We start from the raw sequence: 23,600 nt of genomic DNA on the forward strand, positions 1-23,600 counted from the left end.
AATCCCGAGTGTGACTCGGGGTGGATTTTACTTGCAAAAAGTGGTAATCCCGAGTCACACTCGGGGTAAGTTTAGATGCCACCCTTACCTTTCCCCCGCGATCCAGCAGCGATGTAATGGTCCCGCTGTAATGCCAGGACGTTTCTGAATTAGGGGGCATGGCAGGGCGGGAAATTTAAAAGCAGATTACCGAGTAATCTGCTTTTAAATACCACCCGGGGTCCCGGCCACGCCGCTGCTCACATCAGCAGTTAGATGCGAAGCACAATGCAGGACTTCTGCATTGTGCATCACATCTAACTGCTGATGCGAGCAGCAATATTACATTGGAAATCACCGCTGGCACCACCCCCGGAATTTACTATTGCTGTTCGCATCACCCGGAAGATGCGATGCACAAAAATAAAGGTGCACATTTTAGTGTACCAAACATCATTGCCCAGTGCTCTGACTTACATTTTGCCCACTATAATGCCTGACCTTTTGATATTTTTTGATAAATTACATTTTTGTGGTCTATTATTTCATTATTTTTTATAATTTATTATTTATAATTTCTTATTTTATAATTTATGATTATATTATAATAAATATAATTATCATACCCGGGAGTTAATCCTAAGAAAACAGGCCCACAATATAAACAAAACTTTTTATGCAAAAAAATTAGGATCACTTTTTGCATCAAAAAACTGACGGAATTACATTGTTGGGGGGGGTTAAAGTACTTAATTAAAGGGTTAATTGCAGAAATGCAATTTCTCTGGTTCGAATGTACGATACCTTTGTTCCTTTTTCAAGTAAGTTTTTCTCACGCAATCTTGAGGCTAGAAATTCTGAAGCCTTCTTCGATAGTCCCAAATCACGTGCCAAATCACTCAACTCATGCTGATCAAATCCCTTACCAACGGAGTCCTCTTCAATTTCAAACTCTTCATCATTGTTGTCACCTAGTTCATCACCATAATCATGTTCATCAAGAGAGGTAGTGTAACGAAAACCGGCACTGGGATTTCATGTGAATGAAACATCTGCTGCCCTAACTGATATATTTTACTTACTGTGGTTATATGTTTAAACAAAGTTCTAAAAATACAAATTTGTATTTGTAATATATCAATAGTCAATTGTAAAAATTTAAACTCTGCAGTGTTTGCAAGATTTTATCTACTGTAGTGTTTGGAGACTGTCTTTTTTAATATAATAATAAAAGTGCTTTTAAACTATGTGGAGTGCTTTTTATATTTTGAGGTACATAGAAGGATGTTTTGAGGTGGCATTACCACGAAGACCATATAAGGTGGAGATAATAGATCTACTAGTTACATAGTGGTCACATATGTTCTGACGAGTTTGTCTTCCTTAAAATGCCATACAATAGTGGTGGATATTAGAGTGCACAGAAATATAATAAATACTGCACAGAAGATCATAATCCGCATATATTGAAGATTGTGGTCTTACACAATTGACTATTGATAGGTCTATTGGTTATTTTGTAAACTTGTATTTTTTTATTTTCCAGCAGCTGGTGTTTATATTATAAATAGATGTTAGATATTAGAAAGGAGCACAGTGATATTGTTTTTTTTGTTTTTGAAATATCTTCTATGTTGTGTTCTGTGGCATGATGTTGGCATTTTCATACTGCATGAATATATGTTTTTTTTTTTTTGAAGGAAAAATTTTGTCTTTTTGTTCGTGACATTTTGATTTTTCCAAATAATGGAAAACTGAGGGTTATACGTTATAGCAACCATACATGTTCTTAGTAGGGGAAATTAGTCAATACATATAACAAGACTGGTATTGTAGATCATACAGCCCTACGTTTTCTTGTCCGAAAAAAAAGAAAACAAAAACTGTTGGACATTGCGTTTATGCAGTCCCATTCTATAATTATCAATGCACAGAAAAAGTTACGCTGGTTGGCTAACTGATAAACTCCAAACGTTTTAGGAACTGATATTACTGTACATAGGGGATACAACATCTCCAAAATGAAAATCAATCTCAACCTAATTCTTTTTCTTCCAGAAAAAAGGGGTGAAGAGAAAAGCAGACACCACTACCCCCACAACCTCTGCCATAACCGCCAGCCGTAGTGAGTCTCCTGTCCCCCTACATGATCCCAAGCAAGCAAAAGTGGCCAACAGACGAGAAAGCACAGGACGCCCAATTAAGCCACCAAAGAAGGACTTGGAGGATGGAGATATCCAACAGCATGCTGGGAAAAAAGGCAAACTGACAGAGCATCTCAAATACTGTGACAGTATCCTGAAGGAGATGCTTTCCAAGAAACATGGTGCTTATGCCTGGCCTTTCTACAAACCAGTGGATGCTGAAGCTTTAGAGTTACATGACTATCATGATATAATCAAACATCCTATGGATCTTAGTACTGTTAAGGTATGGACAACCAACTTTTGCTGGAGCCTTTATCTTGAATAGCTGGGTTCCATGTTAATAGGTTCTATTCACTAGAACTTTATAGGAAACCAAACCCATGAGATACTTACCTGTTCCCGCTACCTGCCGAGGTTGCTGCCATCTTCTTCCTTTACTTTAGCTTTCTGATCCTCGGTCATCTTAATGGGCTGGGCTGGTATGATGTAACTCCCGCACGGTTGCATGGGAGTTCCAGGCATCCACCGGGGAAGGCAGGATCTGCCAGGTATCCTGGCAGCCAATGCTGAACTGAACTCCGTGAAGTTTGACAGATGAAATGGCTATCAGGCAGGTAAGAATACTTACTGCAAAAGGGACATCACCTGTCCCCTTCTGCATTAAAGCCCTTCCTGATGCTAAACTTTTTCCACTTAAAAGAAACTCTGAAATAAGTGGAAAATCTAATTGCTTTTTAACACTTTTTCTTTGCAAGGTTTTGTTTCTAATTACTTTGCCTAAACCGTGCTCTGTCTATGGCCAGCATAATGTTATACCCACACATGGCTATTTTAAAATCCCACACAATTTGGGGGAAAAAAGAAAAAGATCAAGACTGCTACGCTCAGGGTAATTTAATATGGCTGTGATGGTGCATGAAGTTATTCCCAACTACAAGCATTGAAATCTCACTTACTGTAGGGCAGTATAAATGATCTTATAAAAGAAGCATCTGCTATTTATACACCAAAGTGGTAAAGTGTGCTCCCCACTTCTTGACTCTTTAGACACATATTTTAAAGTAGTTATTATGGGGTGTGCGTGGAGTACTGGATTTTCTTTGTGTCTTTTATTTAAATAGAGTTTGAATGCTTTCTATTCATTCAAATTTTAACCATGCTGCAAGAAATGCTTACCCAAATTGGGTTGTTTTGAGGTGAGAACGTGGCAACTATAACGTATGATCCAATGATTTTTTTTTTTATTTTATTTATTTGTTTATTTATTTTTTTGAAAAGTTCCTAAGTAAAAACATTGTGATATGTTTTAGGGGTTCTACTGTTGTCATCCTTCAGGGCTTTACATATGTTTATATAATTTTAAAAATGAGTTGTTGGTAAAAGTTGTCTAAAATAAACCATTTATCTAATAACATATGTTTTAAAAGAGCTGTAAAGCCCATAAACTTTATTTTATTTAAAGCTGAAAAGAAAATTATGATCTAACCATTGTGTAGGAACAGTCCTGATAAACCCTTCTTCAGCTGAGTCCGGCTAGTGCTGTCCAATCTACCAGGAGCATTCCAATAACTGAATGAAAGCTTGGATTCAGTGTCAGACCACTGCTGAATGATTTCTGATTTTACAGTATAGTGGGTCCCTCTTTGTAGCTTAGAGAAGTTTTATTTGGAGGAGACTTGAATAAAATATAGTATTTTGCACTGTGAGGTCTGAATTTGTTTATTAGTAAAAACCCTGATAACTAGATAATTTCATGATTTTTTTTTTCACTTACCATTTGGTGTAATGTCACAATTTATGTTTTGTGTCTTTCTTTGTAGAAAAAAATGGATGCTCGGGAATATCAAGATCCTCAAGCCTTTGCTGCCGATATACGGTTAATGTTTTCAAACTGTTACAAGTATAACCCACCTGACCATGAGGTGGTCGCCATGGCCAGAAAATTGCAGGTGACTGGCACTCAAACACATGGTTTACTACAGGTGTCAGCCTTTTGCAAACAGTGTAGCTTATATGACTACAGAAACTGCAAGCACCAGAATTTATGCTGCTTTGCTTATATGCTAGTTTGTTTATATGCTAGTTTGCTAGTTTGTTTATATTATTTTTTTTTCTTTTTAGGTGTCCATAATTCCTAATTATATGCATATATCCATGTTTGATTACTTTTACCCATACTAGTTATTGACATGCTTTCCTTTTTAACCAGCCATTTCCATTTCAGCCATTTTATCATGTACATATTTAGGTTTTATAGGGTGTATTAAATAAATGTCTTCACAGAAAAATTACATTTACATAATGGGTAATTGTTAGAATAATGGGGGCACAAGAAATACAAACTTCCAATTTTTTTTTTTTTTTTTGTAAATTACTATTCTATAAAGATTTTACTCAGCTCCTCCTAAAGAGTCAAGAGACTCTTGAAGAGGTTTAGATGCCATTGCCGAATGAGCTTGTTTTCCTTTTGATTTGCTGGCAGAAAGCTTGTTGTCAATTCTAAACCCAAACCAACTGTAGTTATTCACCTGAATTCAACTCTAATATTTGCTGACACAGTTTGTGACATTCTGTACCTTTGGGTCACACAACTCAGCATTAACCTCTGCCCAGGTCGTAATGTTAACTGGCAGTTAAGTCAACTACATGGAAGCATGTGTTTTTTGTTTGTTCTTTTTTTTTCTCCATGTTTGGGCAGTTCCCTTCTCCCTCCTTATACCAATATGTGCTCTACAGATATTCTGGGCTCTTGTTGCAATTTCTGGTTCTTATCACAGGATGTTTTCGAGATGAGATTTGCAAAGATGCCAGATGAGCCTGTGGAGGCCCCCACCCCACCTCCAGCACCCGCTCTAGTGGTCAGTAAGAACGTAAAGAGCAGTCACACCAGTGAGGAAAGCTCTTCTGAGACTGACAGCTCGGACTCTGAGGAAGAGCGAGCCACACGGTTGGCTGAACTCCAGGAGCAGGTAGGGACAAAATGCTTTGCAAAAACTCTATGGGTTTTTTCTGTGTTTTTAGCAGCTCATTTAATCAATTCAGGAACTGCCTAAAACAACATAGGCAGTCCAGTTTAGTGACTGTAGCAAGAAATACTAAATTTACCCAAACTAAATGTTTTATGTAAACTGACAGCATGAAAATGGAATGCTGATTTAAAAAACAAAAATCCATAATTGTCATACAATTAAAAAGGATCTTAATTTTTCGATGGTGTAGACTATTGGAAAATCTTAATCTTTGCTCGACCTGTGAATGAACAGATCTACTGTTTGAAAATATTGTTTTTTTTTTTTGTTTTTTTTTTTCATTCAGCAGTTTTGAAACAGTAAACAGTAGCAAATATATATGTGGTGGCAAAATATATGAAGACAAAGAGAATAATGCCCTCACGGGTCGTATGCCAACCCAAAACTGTGTAATACAAGAACAGCAACAAACAAGAGTTATTTTGCAAGTAATGTATAGTATTAATGATGATTTCTCATAAGAAATGGTTCTAGATCCTTACAAATCTCAGATCAGAACTTCATAATATTTGAGCCATAAAGGCACTATACAACAGCCATCCACTACCAATAATATTTGCAAAGTTCCAACATGTAGTCACATACGTGAAAAGAGAGCAAAATATTACCAATAAAAAAACAACTCCATGTGCAGTACATCTCTGCAATACATGCCTTCCCATTGTTTTACACTTCTGGCAAAGATTATGGAATCATTACTCTTAGAGGACTTTGATTCATCTCTTTTAATTTGTAGCAAATTTGTCAACGGTACTTGTCCCAGATATGACACGACTTGTTGTAATTAACTGCACATTTTTTGTTTGGATCAAGCACAGGAAAAAAATGAAATCACCTTGGTTAATAGTTTAAATGGACATGTTATTCTACAGTTAAGAGTGCTTGTTCACCTTAACCAGCTGTTGTGCCTGGCTAACTAAAGGAAACATGACCTAAACATGAGAGCTTTCTGTTAAAACAATGGAAAGGATCAAAAAACTTGATAACAAGATAATTCAACATGGAGCGTGGCAAAAGATGGTGGTGGTTCCTAGTCACCTGGACTAAGGGTATGTACACACGTGCAATAATTGTCGTTTGAAAGGATCTTTCACGATCCTTTCCAACGACTAATGACTGCACAGTGCATACTCTATGGAGAGGGGAGGGCGACGACAGAGCAGCACACCGCTGCTCTCTCTCCCTCTTCACTTCCATTACGCCATGACGGTCATTCGGATGATGGGCACTGTACACACGCAAGGTTCTCGTCCGATTTCAGTCCTGAGCCAATCTTATGGGAACCATTGCACATGTGTACTTAGCCTAACTTAGAGGTAGTACAAGCAAAATGGAAAGCTGGAAAGGGGAAACATGCACGTAAACTCGGCAAGACATCAGGATAAATAATTCATTCAAACAATGTGCCTAGAAAAAGTACAACAAGAGAAATAAAAAACATTTGGGCTCATTGTTAATAAACTGTAAGAGAAGTTTTGAATGGAAGAATTGTTTACATTGCACCACACCCTAATACTCACAAATACCAAAGGGTTTTCTTTCCCCAACGGAAACTTTGCATGGGTTTTAATGGTGCCAAATATCAACACTAACAACACAATATATGGTAAAAAACAATTAATTGCAATTAATTATACAATAATATAAAAACGTATCACAGAACAACAAATGCTTGCAAAATCCATAACACAGACTTTATTGTGCAGTTAAGAGTGATATGACCCCATAGTGTTTTGGACAGTATGGATTTTAAACAAATAATCTTGCTTTCCAACATCAATGCTTGAATTACATAATACCAACCTAATCATCAACCACTATCTGAACAAATACATAGATGTGGTACTAATGATGTTCTGTCCTTCTGATGAAACCTATTGGTGAAACCCGTTAAGGACTGTAAAAGTTATTGTGTATCATTACAAATCATGTGATTACTGAATTGTCATTATTTGATTTTGCAAGCATTTATCGTTTTGTGATACGCTTTTATAATATTGTATAATAAATTGCATATAACAAATTGTTTTTTTTTTAACATATATTTTGTTGTTAGTGTTGAAATTTGGCACCATTATAAACCCATGCAAAGTTTCCCTGTTGGTGAAAGAAAACCCTTTGATAAACTGTAAGAGAAGCCAAATGGAGGAAGATCCATAACAGGACTCAATCCTATAAAGATTTTCTGTCAAATGCTCTACAAGAAATTTGGAACCTGTCTGATGATTATTTTTTTCATTAGTGAAGTCCATGCCCCAAAGAGTTCAAACTGTCAAAAAATAGCCAGAGAAGGTGCAACAAAGTGGATTTTTTTGGGTTGATTCCATATTTTTTTCCTCATTGCTTAGTGATTTAATTTTTTTCCCAACATGTGCCATTATTTACAACAATTTTATTTATTTTTTGGAGGTATAGTTTAGAATGCCGGAAAAAACAGCTGTTGAATAAAATGGTTTTGTGTCATATCTGTAATTTGTTTATTTACAATGTTGTAAAGCAACATAAATGTAAAACAACTTGAATTAGTGTTTTTTTCCCCAGGAGATTATTCTGGCAGAATCAACAGGGCAGATCTGATAAATGGTCAAATGGCCATTTAACCTCCCTGGCGATCTGAATAATGAGTATTCTTAAATGTTAAAGCGGTACATTTAAAAATATTCATTATTTTAAATTTCATGACTACCAGTCTCGCGGTCCTGCCCTACAGCCAAAGGCTCACAAGCAGATGCCCGACCAGCATCTGCTTCCCCTGGCCTCGTCTCCGCCAACGTTTACACGCCAGGGACGCAGATGCCAGTCAACATCTGTGTAGCCTGGCGATGCCCGGCCAGCATCGCCAGGGGAAACAGATGCCGGCACCGCTGGAGGACGCAGCTGGAACCACTGGAGGACGCCGCTGGAACGTGTGAACCAGATAGGACTTTAAAACTTCCTGGCAATTTCACCTCGAGTGCGGCTCAGGGTTAGCGCTTTTGACACTGAAAATAAACCCTGAGCCACACTTGTTCTGATTATGTCAGTATTTTTCAATGTCAAAGCGGTAAATTTAGAAATACTTTTTTTAAATTAGGTACTGCCCCCCAGCTGCACGCTCGCACATCCCATGCCTGCCTGTCATCGCCAGGGGATGCAACGGGGTTGTGGGGACCAGGTAAGCTTTACAATTCCCTTTACAATTCCACCCCGGGTGGGCTCAGGGTTACCGCTTTTGGTACTGAAATTTAACCCCGATCCGCAGTTAGGATTACGGCTAGGGAGATTAAAGGAGCACACTGCATGCTGACAACGTTGCTTGTTGCAAGGTAAGAGTCTTTTGTGTTGGTCAGCCTGCGGTTTTCAGGATTATTTCCATCTCTGTTAGCAGTCATGAAATTGTTTTTTTTATATTATATTTCTTTCCCATTCAGTCTTCTGTTTTACCAAGAAAGGACATTTTTTTGGCAATTCATGAGGATTTGAATCCTATGATGTAGCAATTACCCTCCTTTTTTTTCCAGTTGAAGGCTGTACATGAGCAACTTGCCGCGTTGTCACAAGCGCCAGTCAACAAACCAAAGAAAAAGAAAGAAAAGAAAAAAAAGGATAAAGACAAGGAAAAAGGGAAAGAGAAGCATAAGGTAAAAATGGAGGAAGAGAAGAAGATTAAGCCAGCCCAGCCGGCCAAACCTGTTCCACCTAAGAAAGCTCCCACAAAGAAAGCGAACAGCACGACAGCCAGCTCTGCATCAATTACAGTGGCACCTGCACCCAATAGGTCAGGACAAGAGTAATTACCAACAATTTTTAGCTGCATTCTTGCTAACTTGTATCCACATAGGAACTGGATAACTACAGTATGTCTATTATAACCTATTAAATCATAGCTTTTCCAAGTTTTATATCTTTTATGTAAGTAACATCCTAAATACGTGTTTCTCGACCTATGGGTAACTGACTTTAACACTGGCTCTTACTGCCCATTAAATAACTTTCAGGTCTTTAGAGAACCCTTCTATAACACTGGGGAACAATTTTGAACAAATTTTTTGTTGACTTCAATTTTTAAACTTATTTACACTAAAAAGATATGCTGATTCTGAAAGTGCAGTTAGTTTTCTTCTATCACGTCAGGTTTTTTCTCTACTGCTTATATTAATGCGATTACTGTACCGTGGATTTGTATAGGCTATTCATTTACACGCAGGACAGTGTAGTCAGAGGTTGTGCGCTGCCCTATGTAGTGAATAAGCAAAATGTATTTTTTTACTTGCACACGTATTTCCTTTCTTTCAGATGTCTGGCTCTGTGGTTTCTCGTCGTAAGTGCCTAAACAACCCTGATTAATTTTGTTATATCTGTGGCAGTTTCACCATTCCCAGTCAAACGGCAAACATCAGCACATTTGTAGAGTAATCCTATTTGGCATTTAAACTTGTGTTAAACTTGGTGATCAAGATAAGTCTTGGGCCGCTCATAAGGTGTGTCTAGGGTTTACGGATGTGGACAAAGGAAACACGTGGTAAGATGCCATTTGGTATACCTGGTTTGGCGAGAGCCAGGAGATCATTTCAGTGACTGTTACTTTTGTATAGTGAAAACTTCAGGATAGAACAAGAAAAATAAATGTAACATAAGAGTATCCTAGTCTACCATCCGCTATACGCCCAGTTGCTCATTCAGATGAAATCCCGGTGCCTGTTTTCCTTACACTAACCTCTCTTGAAGAACATGATCATGGAGATTAACTAGGTGACAACAATGATGAAGAGTTTGAAATTGAAGAGGACTCCGTTGGTAAGGGATTTGATCAGCATGAGTTGAGTGATTTGGCACGTGATTTGGGACTATCGAAGAAGGCTTCAGAACTTCTAGCATCAGGACTGCGTGGGAAAACTTACTTGAAAAAGGAACGAAGGTATCATACTTTTGAGCCAGAGAAATTGCATTTCTGCAGTACTTTAGATCTGACAGTGGCTTTTTGTATTGCCATAACATACCTGGTTTAATGGAGGAACTGGGAATCCTAATCAATAACTCAACTGAATGGCGACTATTCATCGATAGCTCAAAGCAAAGCTTAAAGTGTGTCGCCCTACAAAATGGCAATATATTTGGATCAGTCACAATTGGCCATTTAGTTTCTCTTTGTGAAGAATATCCAGACATAGTCATGACAAGAGTCATTGAGTTGTTGCAATATCACCAACACAATTGGGTCATCTGTGTCAATTTTGCACATGAAACTGGGTCTGATGAAGCAGTTTGTTAAAGCTTTGCCAACTGAAGGAGACTGTTTCAAGTAAATAATTTTGAAAAAGTTTTTGTCATTTGAAAAAATAAAGGCTGGTGTGTTTGATAGTCCACAGATTCAGCAGCTCATCAAAGATAAACATTTTATCTGGACAATTTTAGAAGTTGAAAAGAATGCTTGGTTATTATTCAAAGCCATTGTCAAGGACTTTCTTGGAAACACACAAGCAAATAATTACACAGAAATTTTCCAGAAACTCTTGGAGAGCTACTAAATCTTGGTTGCAATATGAGCATCAAGGTGCATTTTCTGCATAGCCATCTTTTTTAACTTCCCGGAAAACCTTAGTGCAGTCAGTGATGAACAAGGTGAACAATTCCGCCAAGATTTGAAGGTCATGGAAGGACGGTATCCGGGTAGATGGTATGTACATATGATGGCTGACTATTGTTGGAGCATCGGGCGGGATTGTCCTAACACTGAACACTCCAGGAAAAGCTATAGGCGTAAATTTTTACCTTAACCGCTTACCCGATTATGTTTCAAATGTTTTACTGTAAAAAATGTTTTTAGAGTAACAATAAATCCTTTGTATGAACAAAAGAAATTTAAATAAACAGTACTTTACTTTAAAGTTATTATTTCATTGTATGTAAATTTTTTTTGTTATTTGACAAAAATGGAGGGTACCCTGTTTCGTAAAAACTGGATGTCATACCAAAACAACTGGGGTCATTTCTAGATGTACCACCCAAAAATTAGTAAACAACAAGTGTACGATTTAACTCAACAAAAATCCTTTCCCCAGTGTAATTACTAATTTCCCAGCCCTACTGACCACCACAGGAAAATTGTCTTCTACATTCCTGGCCATTGAGAAGAATGTCACCCTTACAGATGGCCAAAAAGGCCAAAGGCCAAAAAGATTACCACATTGGTATCTGTTAAATTGACCTGAGAGTCACAAGCTGCTCATTGCTCAAGAAATCCCTAGCAAGCTGTCGAGGAGCGCTGGTTGAGAAACACTGTCCTAGATGGTTATGTTGCAGCAAATAGAATAGAACACTACTCTGCTAGCGTTCTCAAATACCTGCTTTTTTATTATATATATCCTCAAGCAGAAACCCCCTTCCCACATGTTATTGCAAACAAAAAATACATTACAAATGTACTGATGAGGAAAAAAGTACAAAAATACAAATTATTTAAACCTGCCGTAAATCTAACGGTTAAACCATCCTAGAAAACCACTCTGCCTGTGTTTCTAGACTCATTTATCTATAACTCATTTAACAACAAAAACCCTTTTTTGAGAAGTTATCTTGTACTTAATTACTACTTCCTTGTGTCTAAAAATATAAACATTTGAGCCAGCGATCAGGCAGGTAAGAATGCCTATTGCAAAAGGGATATTGCCTGTCCCTTTCTGCAATAAAGCCCTACCTGCAGCCAGATTTCTAAAGTGGAACTTTAGTTGCTCCTGGGAGAAGATGTAGGGCCTGGTGACACCATGAGTTTCCTACTTTGGGTGATAACTGTAGTGACACAGCTGTAGATTTAAATGAACGATCGGTGTCTTGTGTATGGGAATTTCCAATTATTTAAAATAATCACTAGTTTCACCTGGTATGCTACATAACCGGACAACAACAAAAAAAGTTTATCATATACAGTTAGGTCCATAAATATTTGGACAGAGAACTTTTTTCTAACTTTTGTTCTGTACATTACCACAATAAATTTTAAATTAAACAACTCGGATGCAGTTGAACTGCAGACTTTCAGCTTTAATTCAGTGGGTTGAACAAAAAGATTGCATAAAAATGAGGAACTAAAGCCTTTTTTTAACCCAATCACTTCATTTCAGGGGCTCAAAAGTAATTGGACAATTGACTCAAACCCTAATTCATGGGCTGCTGTGGGCAATTCCTTCGTTATGTCATTATCAATTAAGCAGATAAAAGGCCTGGAGTTGATTTGAGGAGGGGGGGGGGGCGCATGTATGTGGAAGATTTTGCTGTGAACAGACAACATGCCATCAAAGGAGCTCTCCATGCAGATGAAACAAGCCATCCTTAAGCTGCAAAAACAGAAAAAACATTTTATTTTCAGCTTTTTAATTTGTCCAATTACTTTTGAGCCCCTGAAATGAAGTGATTGTGTTAAAAAAGGCTTTAGTTCCTCACATTTTTATGCAATCTTTTTGTTCAGCCCACTGAATTAAAGCTGAAAGTCTGCAGTTCAACTGTATCTGAGTTGTTTCATTTAAACTAATTGGGGTAATGTACAGAACCAAAATTAGAAAAAAGTTGTCTCTGTCCAAATATTTATGGACCTAACTGTAGCCTTTGTACAATCCAGTGTTAGGTTCTTTGTCTGTTTAGTTCCTTTCAGTTCTGTTTTCATTAGTGCACCCTGTTGATTCCTGTGACACCAGCTATATATTCGTTTCAATGAAATGCCCAATACTTGGTGAATCGAGCATTTTAGCAATAATGTAAATATTCTGAGACTTAGATATCCTTAAGATTATATTCTTGGGGACTTTCTACAAAGTTGATTTTGTATGCTTACCCCTGACAGACCCACCACTCCTTTAAGAGACTCTACTACTGAATTGCATTATCTTTATTACCCATTTCTAAAGCCTGCGGGCCTGTAATGTGACTCAGAATTGCCATCTTCTATTAATACTTAGTTTAAGGTTATATATTTGTTGGTCAGATGAATTCAAGGGCTTGTTATCTAAAATATTCAAAAGTAGAAGGAAAATACTTGCATTAAATAAAATATGCACATATATATATGATATGATACACCATAATACTAGTATTTGTTATTCTTCAGGGTTTTTTTTTTATCTGAAGTGTATAGGTGTCTCCATATTTGGCTGTGTTTACATAGTTTAAATGATTGCCATTAAAGCTGTTGCTGGGTCATATGCTTAAATTAAAGCTTGTTTTTTTCTAGCAAATAGGACAAATTATTCTTTGTGTTTTCTGGAAATCTGTGATCCCTGTCCTAACTAGCAAACACAACTCTGAGGCGCAATGTCACTGGAAAGATCACTTTCCTTCTTAGAGGTCCACCCAAAGTTGTTCAGTAATTGCTTTTCTGGACTACCGTTCCCCAATGGGGAGTAGAGTCTGTTGTTTTTTTTCTTTTATCAAGGACTAAGATTCTGCAAAACACATAGATTAAACTTTTATGTATTCATTTTTAATTTTTTTTTTTTCTCCCTAGCAAGCAACAAAAGAAAGTAGGGAAGCAGCCTCCGTCTGCCAACTATGACTCGGACGAGGAAGACGAGGGTCTCCCCATGACCTATGATGAAAAGAGACAACTCAGTTTAGACATCAACCGGCTCCCGGGTGAAAAACTGGGTAGAGTTGTTCACATCATACAGTCCCGGGAGCCATCCCTAAGAGACTCCAATCCTGACGAGATAGAAATCGATTTTGAGACTCTGAAACCCACCACACTGAGGGAGCTTGAGAGATATGTCAAATCTTGTTTACAAAAAAAACAGCGCAAACTGTTCTGTGAGTAATCCCTCCAACTGTAATAGTTCTTTATATTTAGCTATGCCCCAGGTAAAAGTAGAAATTTGGCTTTAAGTGGCAGTTGTTGCTCTATAGGTTGCTGCATTTTACAGGATTTCATCATTAGCACAAGAAGTCGAACGAGCAGTGGGGTAAAAATTACTTGTTGTGACGCTTACTACTTTATGAAGTAATGCAGCACAACAGGGCTAGGGGAGAAGGCACTAAGTAGAGTAAACTACACAATTTTTGCCAGGTGTGTTTCTTTTGCGAAATTAGCAGTAATGTAATGCTTCAGTTGTCCTTTAATTCTTAACTAAAATACACCATAATAGCACTATCACATTTGTTATAAAGAAAGAATTATGGTTGAGCTTGCATAAAGAATATGACAACATTGAAACACAGTATAGGCAGCTGTATTTGCTATATTCATAGCTAATAATATATATCTTTGCTCAAGGACTTTTTCATTTAAACAGGTAAAAGCAATAAAAATATTTTTAAAAGGTCATCTCTTTTGGTTTTGGATAGATAAGATTTAACCCACCTGACAATTTATCTTTCGGTGGGATCTCTGCTTTGAGTTCCCAAGCCATTACATTTGCTGTGGCTATTAGGAGAGGTTCCTACCATCCCTGCTGCTGTTTTTATAATATGGGTAGGCACAAGAAGAGTCAAGATGTAGCAAGTGGAATCTCACTATAGGAGCATCCACATCAGATTAAAAAACAGGAACTCTGTTCACCCTACTAAGATTTACGCTTCTATTTATCCTTGAAACAGCTGTCAGTGAAAGCACATTGAAGTGGAATAGTAAATTTTACCATTTTATTAAAGCAAGAGATGAGGGAAAATATTTAATAGAGGCCAATGTTCTAGTGACAACTGTCTTAAGATGCCAAAAACAAATTGTTGGTCTTCTGCTGCAGTTATGATTTTCCATGCAGCTTGTCCAATTCTGCTCAAAAATAATATATGGCCAAATGTTCACATTATAATAAATCAAACTTTCTAAACCTTTTATCAAGTTTTGCCAAATATGGAAACTTTTCTAACAAATATTTTGTGATGTTCTTAGGCCCTTTATGCGTTTGGTAAGGTTTTGCTACAGATGATTGCAGTTGTGGATAGTTAAGACACATTCTGCAAAGTGGTGGAAGTTTGCTGGCTTTTTCACTTGCCAGGCCTGAAGCATTTTATGGCAGTTTAGCTATCCCACTGCCTTTCATATCCATGCTTTTTTGCCCTTCTATTCATTACTTTCCTCCAGTAAAGTATTAACCATTCTGAGGTGTTCCCAATCATAGGAAAAATTATTTGTTGTTACTATTTATTGCTAGTAATTACTAGCTGTTTTTATTATTAGAAACTTGAATGCTGAAAGTTTCCCTCAGTCTTAAGCTTATGATTGCATGAGCAGAGGTTGTGAGGCAGGAGTTGGTTTAGCTGCCTTGATCAATGTTCCTGTGCTCAAGCAATGATGGCTAAACTTTGGCCTGTTGGGAGTCGCAAGAATTCCTCACTAGAGCCCTTTAGAGCAGTGTTTTCCAACTCTGATCCTCAAGCCACCCCCCCCCTCAACAGGTCAGGTTTTCGGGATATTCTTTGCTTATCGCAGGTGTCTGTGATAAAATTTCTGTTAAACCCACCTGTCACTGGATATCCTTAAAATGTGCACTTTGTCATGGAGGCTTGAGGAGCAGGGTTGGCAAACACTGCTCTGGAGGTTGTACAAAAACCTCTCATGTTGGCGTCTGGCTGATTGCTTCCCATTCCCAGCAGCCTCGGGGAAGAAGCAAGCGGTAAAGTCCAAGGAAGAGTTGGCTCAGGAAAAGAAAAAGCAGTTGGAGAAGAGACTCCAGGATGTGAGCGGCCAATTAAATAACAAGAAACCCACAAAAAAAGCTACAGAACTCCAGTAAACGCTCAGTACTATCAGCCCTAGAAATAAGGTGGTTGACATATTCATCCTGTAGAATATTAGGCAACAGAAATGCTTGTCATCTAATGTGATGATGCTATTTCACTATGTAATCCTGACCTGTACTAATCTGTAGAATTTAGGAGCTGGCAGGCAGGTTTGAAGCCACATGCACTTTTATAATAATTGTATGTGTAAAACACGCACGTTGCATTCTCTTTCTGCAATCACACTTGGTGCTGACCATGAATATTAATGCTGTTCTGGTAATAGTTCTGGAGATTGTTAGTGGGCAGTTAAGCAGTAGACACCCAACGTTGATATTACATGCCAGTTATTTATCCCCCCCCCCCCCTTATGAAACGCCTCCCAATCAATGTGACTGCATTTACCTGGATTTGAGCAGACAGTATGTCTCTGAACACCTCAGAATTCATTTGGCTGCTTCTGTCCTGTGTCACATCATGGATAAGACTAGTGTCCCAGTGCCACTGGCAGCCATGCACGCCCAAGCCATCACACAGCCTCCACCATGTTTTACAGATGATGTGGTATGCTTTGGATCATGAGCTGTACCACGCCTTCTCCATACTTTTTTTTTTTTTTTCTTGCCATCATTCTGGTAAAGGTTGATCTTGGTTTCATCTTGCAGTGCACCCTCTGCAGGATTTAATAAACTCACTGCAGATCTTTTTCCCTAGTACATTAGTAATAACAGTGTGATGTAATAGTGTTTTAATTTTTTTTTTATCTTGCAGAGAAGTCTGGTTCTGAAACAGCTGGAGGTCCATCCCGACTAAGCAGCAGTAGCAGCTCTTCAGAATCTGGAAGCAGCAGCTCAAGCGGATCTAGCTCAGACAGCAGTGACTCTGAGTAAAACTTTTAATGTAGAAATCAGAACTGCTCACACAATCCTGTCCTTTTCCTCAGTTTCTCTGTCTGATGTTCAACAAAAGTAAAAGTAGTTTTAAAAGAAAAGGAAAAACACAAAAGAAGGAAAAAAATTTCTATTTTTATTTTTTAAAGAAGAAAAAAAAAATAGAAGATTCTCCAGTTTGGCAAACAGGCATCAGCAATAACCAGCAAGCAGAGGGCCCTGTTGCTTTAAGATTTTATCAAAATTTTACTTTATATAATTAAAGAGAGTTTAAATTGGTTCTGATGCCTCTTTTACCGGTTAGGTCTAAATTGCGTTCCTCAAAATATGGCAGAACTTAATACAAATGGACTCGCTACCAACAAATTTCATATGCCCTTCAACTTTGGAAATTTACTCTGTTACATCTCACATAGTACGTTTTCTGATTGAGACGTTTTTTTTTTATTTTTTTGTTTTGTTTTGTTTTTTTTATTTAGGTGGCAAAATATGCACAAGGCACTTGTAAGTTGTAACTGATGTTATGGGAATTATACTCTATGTATATCTGGTGAGGTTAACTTTCAGCTACACATTCCACTAGCCTTTCTCTTTGCTTTCATGTATATATTGCATATGCTATTTATTAACCATTTGACTTTTTCAGAAACTTTTTTTTGTAAATCTGCAGAATGAAATATGGGACAAAACATGTAGCAAAAAAAACTGTAATTTGGCAAGCAAGGCTTACACTTTTACCTTTTTAGTGACGAGTGTGGTTTGTGCTCAACAGGCTTCTTCTAGAGAAGTTATTTTGGGAGTTTGACAATCCTTTTTCATCTGTGAGATTTGTACCTTTTATTCTGTAGTTCAATACAAGGTTATTTCGTTTTATCTGTTCTTACAATGCCAGTGTTCTTATAAATGTTTTTTTCTAATTAGAATCTTTAACTCTTTCAAATATGTAGCTATGGATTGGGCAATTTAATCTAATATTTCAGACAGGGTTATAGTTTTTTTTTTTAATCCATTTTTGTATATTTTAAGTGCTATGCTCACTATATTCTGAGTATCAGAATATTGTAACCTAATGTATTGGGTGGGAATTTTTAAGAATGGTCTTTTTATTACGTTTTTTTTAATGGTGTGTGTGCATGGTTATCCCCTCCCCCAAAATGGCTCTAAGCACATATACCTTATTTAATCTGAGCTTGGAAATGCTAAAAAGTACCAGCTTTTGGAAATATTTTCAAGTCTTTAACTTCAGTCAGCTTTCTTAAAGTGCAGTACTGATTTTATTAGCGTGTTTAGAATAATAGAATTGGTAGCTAATGTACAAAGCAAATAAATCAAAGTATACGCGGCTATAAACATGAGATCACAATTTCTTGCATCCTTGAATAGTCCCCAAGTTGGCTAGCCACCTGTTCTTTTAAAGTAGTATTGGACCGGTTAGAAATGTATCACCCATTGTTCCCCCTCTGATCAGCATGAATCTGTGGCTGCTTTACCTTACTTCTCCATAGATACTGCCTGTAAGCTAAACTGGGATGAGCTTAAAAGGTTAAAGAAAGCATGTTTGAAGGCACCATGTTTATACAAGCGAGAAAGCAAGGCTCGGTACACTTAAGCATATCTGCTGTCAGTTTTGCACGTATCCAATACCATGGAAAATAACATATACATACAGCACCCTTCTGCTCTATGGAGAGGGGAAGGGGAGAACAACAGAGCAGCACCCCGCTGCGCTGTCTCCCCTTCACTTGCATTACGATCGTTCGTCGTCCGCCAGGATGGTTGTTCAGAAGATGGACGGCAAGCGCTGCACACGCGCCAGATTCTCTTCCGATATTGGCCCTGAGCCATTGCATGTGTGTACGTAGCCTAAGATACAAATTGTGCACAAAGCTGAAGACCTTTACCCTCACAAACTGCAGAATTACAGCTGTCAGCCCAAGCATTTCAGGACCCTTAGTATGATATTTTTGGATCACTGTACATTGATAAAAATGTGGTAAATCAATTTGAGTACATGTCTCTTTCATACATTGGCAGTAAATAGTATGTATGAAGCATATAATCTAATGTTTTATGTTGTATGAATTTATCTTCTATTCACCAGTGATCAGTGTTTTATCCTATGATTAACTAAAATATTTTAGTTTTGGATAAAGCAGGTAAAGGTTAGAACCCATTATCATGTTTTTATCATGCCTGGTGGAGATATCCTGAATAAATTAAAAACAAGAACAAAAAAAAATGTAATGCAGGGGTTTTGCTGAGACAATAGGGCACATACAAAAAAAAGGGTTTGTCTTTTTACAGTAGAGTACGGGACCTGCAGTGCAAGAAATACAAATGTTGCTATCGCTGTCCCCATTGAATACATTTCCTAATCCTACTTGTCCCTGTGATAGCCTGTTAGAAGAACTGAAAGAAGAAATATTCCCATCTGGGACCCAAACAAAAAAAGGAGTTATTACCCTATTCCTTTACCCAAAACTTAAAATTTAAAAAAAGCTAGAGTTGGGCTTTATCTTGGGGAAAAATGTATTACCTTGATAAGCATTTCTCTTAGATGTCCCAGATCAAAATTTACCTGTTAAAACCCAACTCCAGCTCATGGTGTCCATTATAATTTAAAAGCTAAGTGCTGTTCTAATAGATCCTTTGTTTGGTTTTATTTTCTGTCGCTGTCCTCATTTTACCTCATACCTTTTGTGGTCACCAAAACAGGAAATAATTCCAGTGGGGACATAGACGGCAATTAAATCCTTATAAGATGATTTAACGGTTTAAACACAATCTATCAGAAACCTTTAATACAATGTGGGTTGCATTTGAACTTTATAAATTGTTTGCTGGTGCTGCTGTTGCAAAATTATTTTCCTTGTGCAATTTTTTATAGTTTTAGTAGATTCAATTTACCATTCTGGAATTCATCTAGAATTGTGTTTTTATACCAAAAACAAGCTACACCTATTTAATTATACAAGTGTTACTGCAGACAGAATGTGGAGTAATGTAAACATTAAAAAAAAAAACTCCTTAATAACGGGTTATTTGTAAAACTGGAGACAAGGAAAAAAAATAAAAGCTGTTGTATGCGGTTTGTTGTACGGTGCACTATATTATATATAATTTATTTATTGTGAGGGGTTACGCTCAGGAGGTCAAAGGACACTTGTCTGGTTCATCCAACTCAGATCCCACACCGAGTATAAGTGTTAAGCTGGCTTGCAGCCAGGTTTATTGAAGGTTGCAGATAAAATAACAAAACCGCAAAAGAAAACCTTGCCTGTCCGGCACTTACTATACATCAGATGTCCCTGTCTATCAGCTGGAGGACTTCTCCCTATCAGCTCAAAACCAAGCTTTCAGCAACCTTCTGCTCACTTTTCAGCTCACTCACCCAGACTGACTTTCTGAGTCTCTCAGCCGAGCTCCCTCACAAGACCGACTGTGTCTCCAAGCAGAGCTCCTCACACAGCCCACCTGTCAGTGTCTCTCCAAATAGAGCTGCACTGACACAAACCCCTGTCTGTGTCTCTCCAAATAGAGCTGCACTGACACAAACCCCTGTCTGTGTCTCTCCATATTTCATATATATATATATATATATATATATATATATATATATATATATTGTGAGGGGTTTCGCTCAGGATCGCCTTTGCTTGGGTCAAAGGACACTTGTCTGGTTCATCCAACTCAGATCACACACCAAGGTATCAGTCTTAAGCTTACTTGCAGCCAGGTTTATTGAAGGTTGCAGATAAAATAACAAAACAGCAAAAGAAAACCTTGCCTGTCTGGCACTTACTCTTCATCAGATATCCCTGTCTATCAGCTGGAGGGCATCTCCCTGTCAGCTCAAAACCAAGCTTGCAGCAACCTTCTACTCACTTTTGAGCTCACTCACCCAGACTGACTTTCTGAGTCTCTCAGCTGAGCTTCCTCACAGACCGACTGTCTGTGTCTCCAGCAGGGCTCACTCACACCGACTGACTTGAGCTCACTCACCCAGACCGACTTTCTGAGTCTCTCAGCAGAGCTCCCCACAGACCCACTGTCTGTGTTTCCAAGCAGAGTTTCTCACACAGTCCACCTTGCTGTGTCCCAAAACAGAGCTCTCTTACACAGTCCCCCTGGCTGTGTCTCCAAACAGAGCTGAACTCACACAGACCCCTGGCTGTGGCTCTCCAAATTGAGCTGCACTGACACAAACCCCTGTCTGTGTCTCTCCAAGCCAAGCTACTGACTGAGCTTCTGGCTCTATGTTATATCCCCACCCTCAGTGCTTCTTCATTAATTATCCCACAGGTGAGAGTCTTCCACCTGCTACTTCACATAGGAAACTTAGGCAAATATACCTCACATAAAAGAGGAATCTAGAGCAAATATATCTCATAGGAGAGGAATCTTGGGCAAATATATCTCCCTTCCACCTCCAACCCTGCCTTGGTGTCACACATACCCCCCCTCTGCTCAGGCCCGTGGGACTGAGCAACTGAAACCAACAGACAGTGCACAGGTGACAACGCCTCTGCGTTTCCTTGTCACTGCCATTTTCTCCCTCTTTAGGTTCATCCACTTCAGAGGGGCATGATTAGTGACTAACCGAAACTTCCGACCCAACAAATAATATTTGAATGATCATAAAGCCCACTTGATGGCCAAACACTCCTTCTCTACAACTGCGTAGTTCCTCTCATGCTTATTTAGTTTCAGACTCAAGTAAAGCACGGAATTTGCTCCTCTCCATTCATATTCTGTGACAACGCTGCCCCTATTCCTGAGTTAGAAGCATCTATCTGTACCACAAATTCATTTTTAAAGTCAGGGGTTATCAATACTGGTTGGGAACAAAGAGCCTGCTTTAGAGTCTGAAACGCCTCCTCTGCTTCATTGTTCCACTTTATCATCACTGACCCGCTTCCCTTGGTGAGATCAGTTAAGGGAACTGCTATAGCTGCAACATTGGGTATGAAGCATCTATAATAGCCAGTAATCCCCAGAGATGCCTTTACTTGTTTCTTATTTACAGTCTGTGGCCAGTTCTGTATGGCTTCAATCTTGGCAATTTGGGGCTTGACTACACCTCTCCCAATAATGTAACCCAAGTACTTGGCTTCTTCTACACCAATGCTACATTTCTTGGGGTTCGCAGTCAACCCTGCTCTCCTCATCCTCAATCACTGCCTGTACTTTCAGTAGGTGTGTCTCCCAGGGCTTTTCAGAAAAAACCCTCTGTTCTGGGAGACCAGCTGTCTGTCTTTCCCTTTCTAGGCAAAACACACAACTAACAGACTTTGTACGTGCAGTATCAACACGCTGCTCATTTTGCACACTGCACGGCTCCCAAGCACAGTGTTGATGCTTCCATTTACAACAGGTTTGGTCATCTACTCACTGTCATACACTGCTCTCTTGGTCTTATCAACCACTCCAATTATTCTGTGAATTACTGCATCTTTAGTGCCAACAACAGCCTCTGAGGCAGTAGCTACACTCTTGTCACTTGGCTTTCGCAGTATGTGCATTTTCCTGGGACCACCCTGTGTGAACCGAACATGACAAACATAGCATTCTTATTGCTTGTCCCCAGAACGAGTTCTTATATGCCTCTGCATGTGACAATCCAATATTGAGCTTCTGGGACAATTATAACTGCACTGATCCCATTGGAAAGTTTTCTTTACACTTTTCTTTTTAACTTTTGTCCGTTTTGGAGGCTTCCTATTTCCACGCACGTTTTCAGCCTTCCCTTCCACTGGGGTAGCAACTCCTTCCCCAACATGCTTCTGAGTATCCTGTTCATCAGGCACAACAGTGATGGTTTCTTCCCTCTTTACTTGGCTTAATTTACAAAACTCCTCATGCACCTTTTGGCAAATAGGGACAGCTTTTCCAATCTTTACTTCGCTTAATTTACTAAACTCTTCCCACACCTTTTGGGAAACAGAGACACTTTCATTGGCTTCTTTGGACGGTCCCATCTTCTCCGGGATGTCTGGAATAAGCCCCTTCAATTCATCCATTTCCTTTTGAATTTTCTCAGTGAATTCATTTGCAGCTTTTCCCAACTGCTCTTGAAGTAGAGCCCCTCTTTTCTCTAGGACTTCAGTAGACTGTGTGAAGCGAGATATGGCACTATTGTGCTTGCTACTGTACTGGTAGGCCAAGCCCCGTTGCAGAGTGCCAACTTCTTCCTCTTTCTCTTTTTTTCCTTCATTCTCCTCATCATCAGATTCAACATCTCCTTCCTCAGCCACCAATGGCTCAGCTTCTTCGTCCTGCCCTTACGGCTGTTCTTTTGTCTCAGCTGAAACAGGATCCCATCCATAAGCTTCGACTTCATTAAAAGGAAACTTTTCCCTAGCCAACACAGGCACACATTCAACAGCTTCCATCTCAGATGATATAGAAGTATCCGTATCAGTCACTTCAGGAATACTTTATTCAACTCCAATCTCAGTTAACACAACGATACTTTCTATAGCCTTTACTGCACATGAGACAGGGACACTTATTTCAGCAAGCACTTCTTCACCCGAGAGCACTGTAATTGGGACATCACCTCTGGATTCCACTGGTTTCTCACAAGCTGCATCTGAAACAAGGCTGGGAATTTTCTCTTCTTTAGACTCATCACCATCTTCCTTATTTTCACTCTCTTGCTGCTTGGCCCAATTCCCCCTATCATAAATCATTTTCTGTACTCCTTGAGCCTGTTCCATATGTTCCTTAACAATTGGCATGGCTGCTGATATCCTGTCCTTGTCAATACTTTTACTCCTTGCCTTTTCTCTTTCCCTACTACCTTCCCTATGCTTATGTCTACTTCTACTGGAGTTTCTTGATTTTGTAGCAGGCCTTTCCTTTACTTC

General features: G+C 38.6%; 1 protein-coding gene across 2 annotated transcripts in view; it reads left to right on the plus strand.

Annotated features, from left to right (window-relative positions):
- The window catches only part of LOC140342852 (bromodomain-containing protein 3-like), a 45,644-nt gene extending 28,846 nt beyond the window's left edge, over positions 1-16,798 (plus strand). The window contains exons 7-13 of one of the 2 annotated variants that reach the window (XM_072429221.1): positions 2,038-2,409; positions 3,947-4,075; positions 4,904-5,095; positions 8,656-8,912; positions 13,632-13,930; positions 15,716-15,836; positions 16,611-16,798. In XM_072429221.1, the coding sequence (XP_072285322.1) occupies positions 2,038-2,409; positions 3,947-4,075; positions 4,904-5,095; positions 8,656-8,912; positions 13,632-13,930; positions 15,716-15,836; positions 16,611-16,731 (1,491 nt within the window). In that variant the 3' untranslated portion in view covers positions 16,732-16,798. The remainder of the gene's footprint in view (positions 1-2,037; positions 2,410-3,946; positions 4,076-4,903; positions 5,096-8,655; positions 8,913-13,631; positions 13,931-15,715; positions 15,837-16,610) is intronic. The other variant, XM_072429220.1, reaches the window with a different exon arrangement.
- Positions 16,799-23,600: the final 6,802 nt, after the last annotated feature.

This window comes from Pyxicephalus adspersus, chromosome W, assembly GCF_032062135.1.
Source record: "Pyxicephalus adspersus chromosome W, UCB_Pads_2.0, whole genome shotgun sequence".
NCBI classification, from domain to species: Eukaryota; Metazoa; Chordata; class Amphibia; order Anura; family Pyxicephalidae; genus Pyxicephalus; species Pyxicephalus adspersus.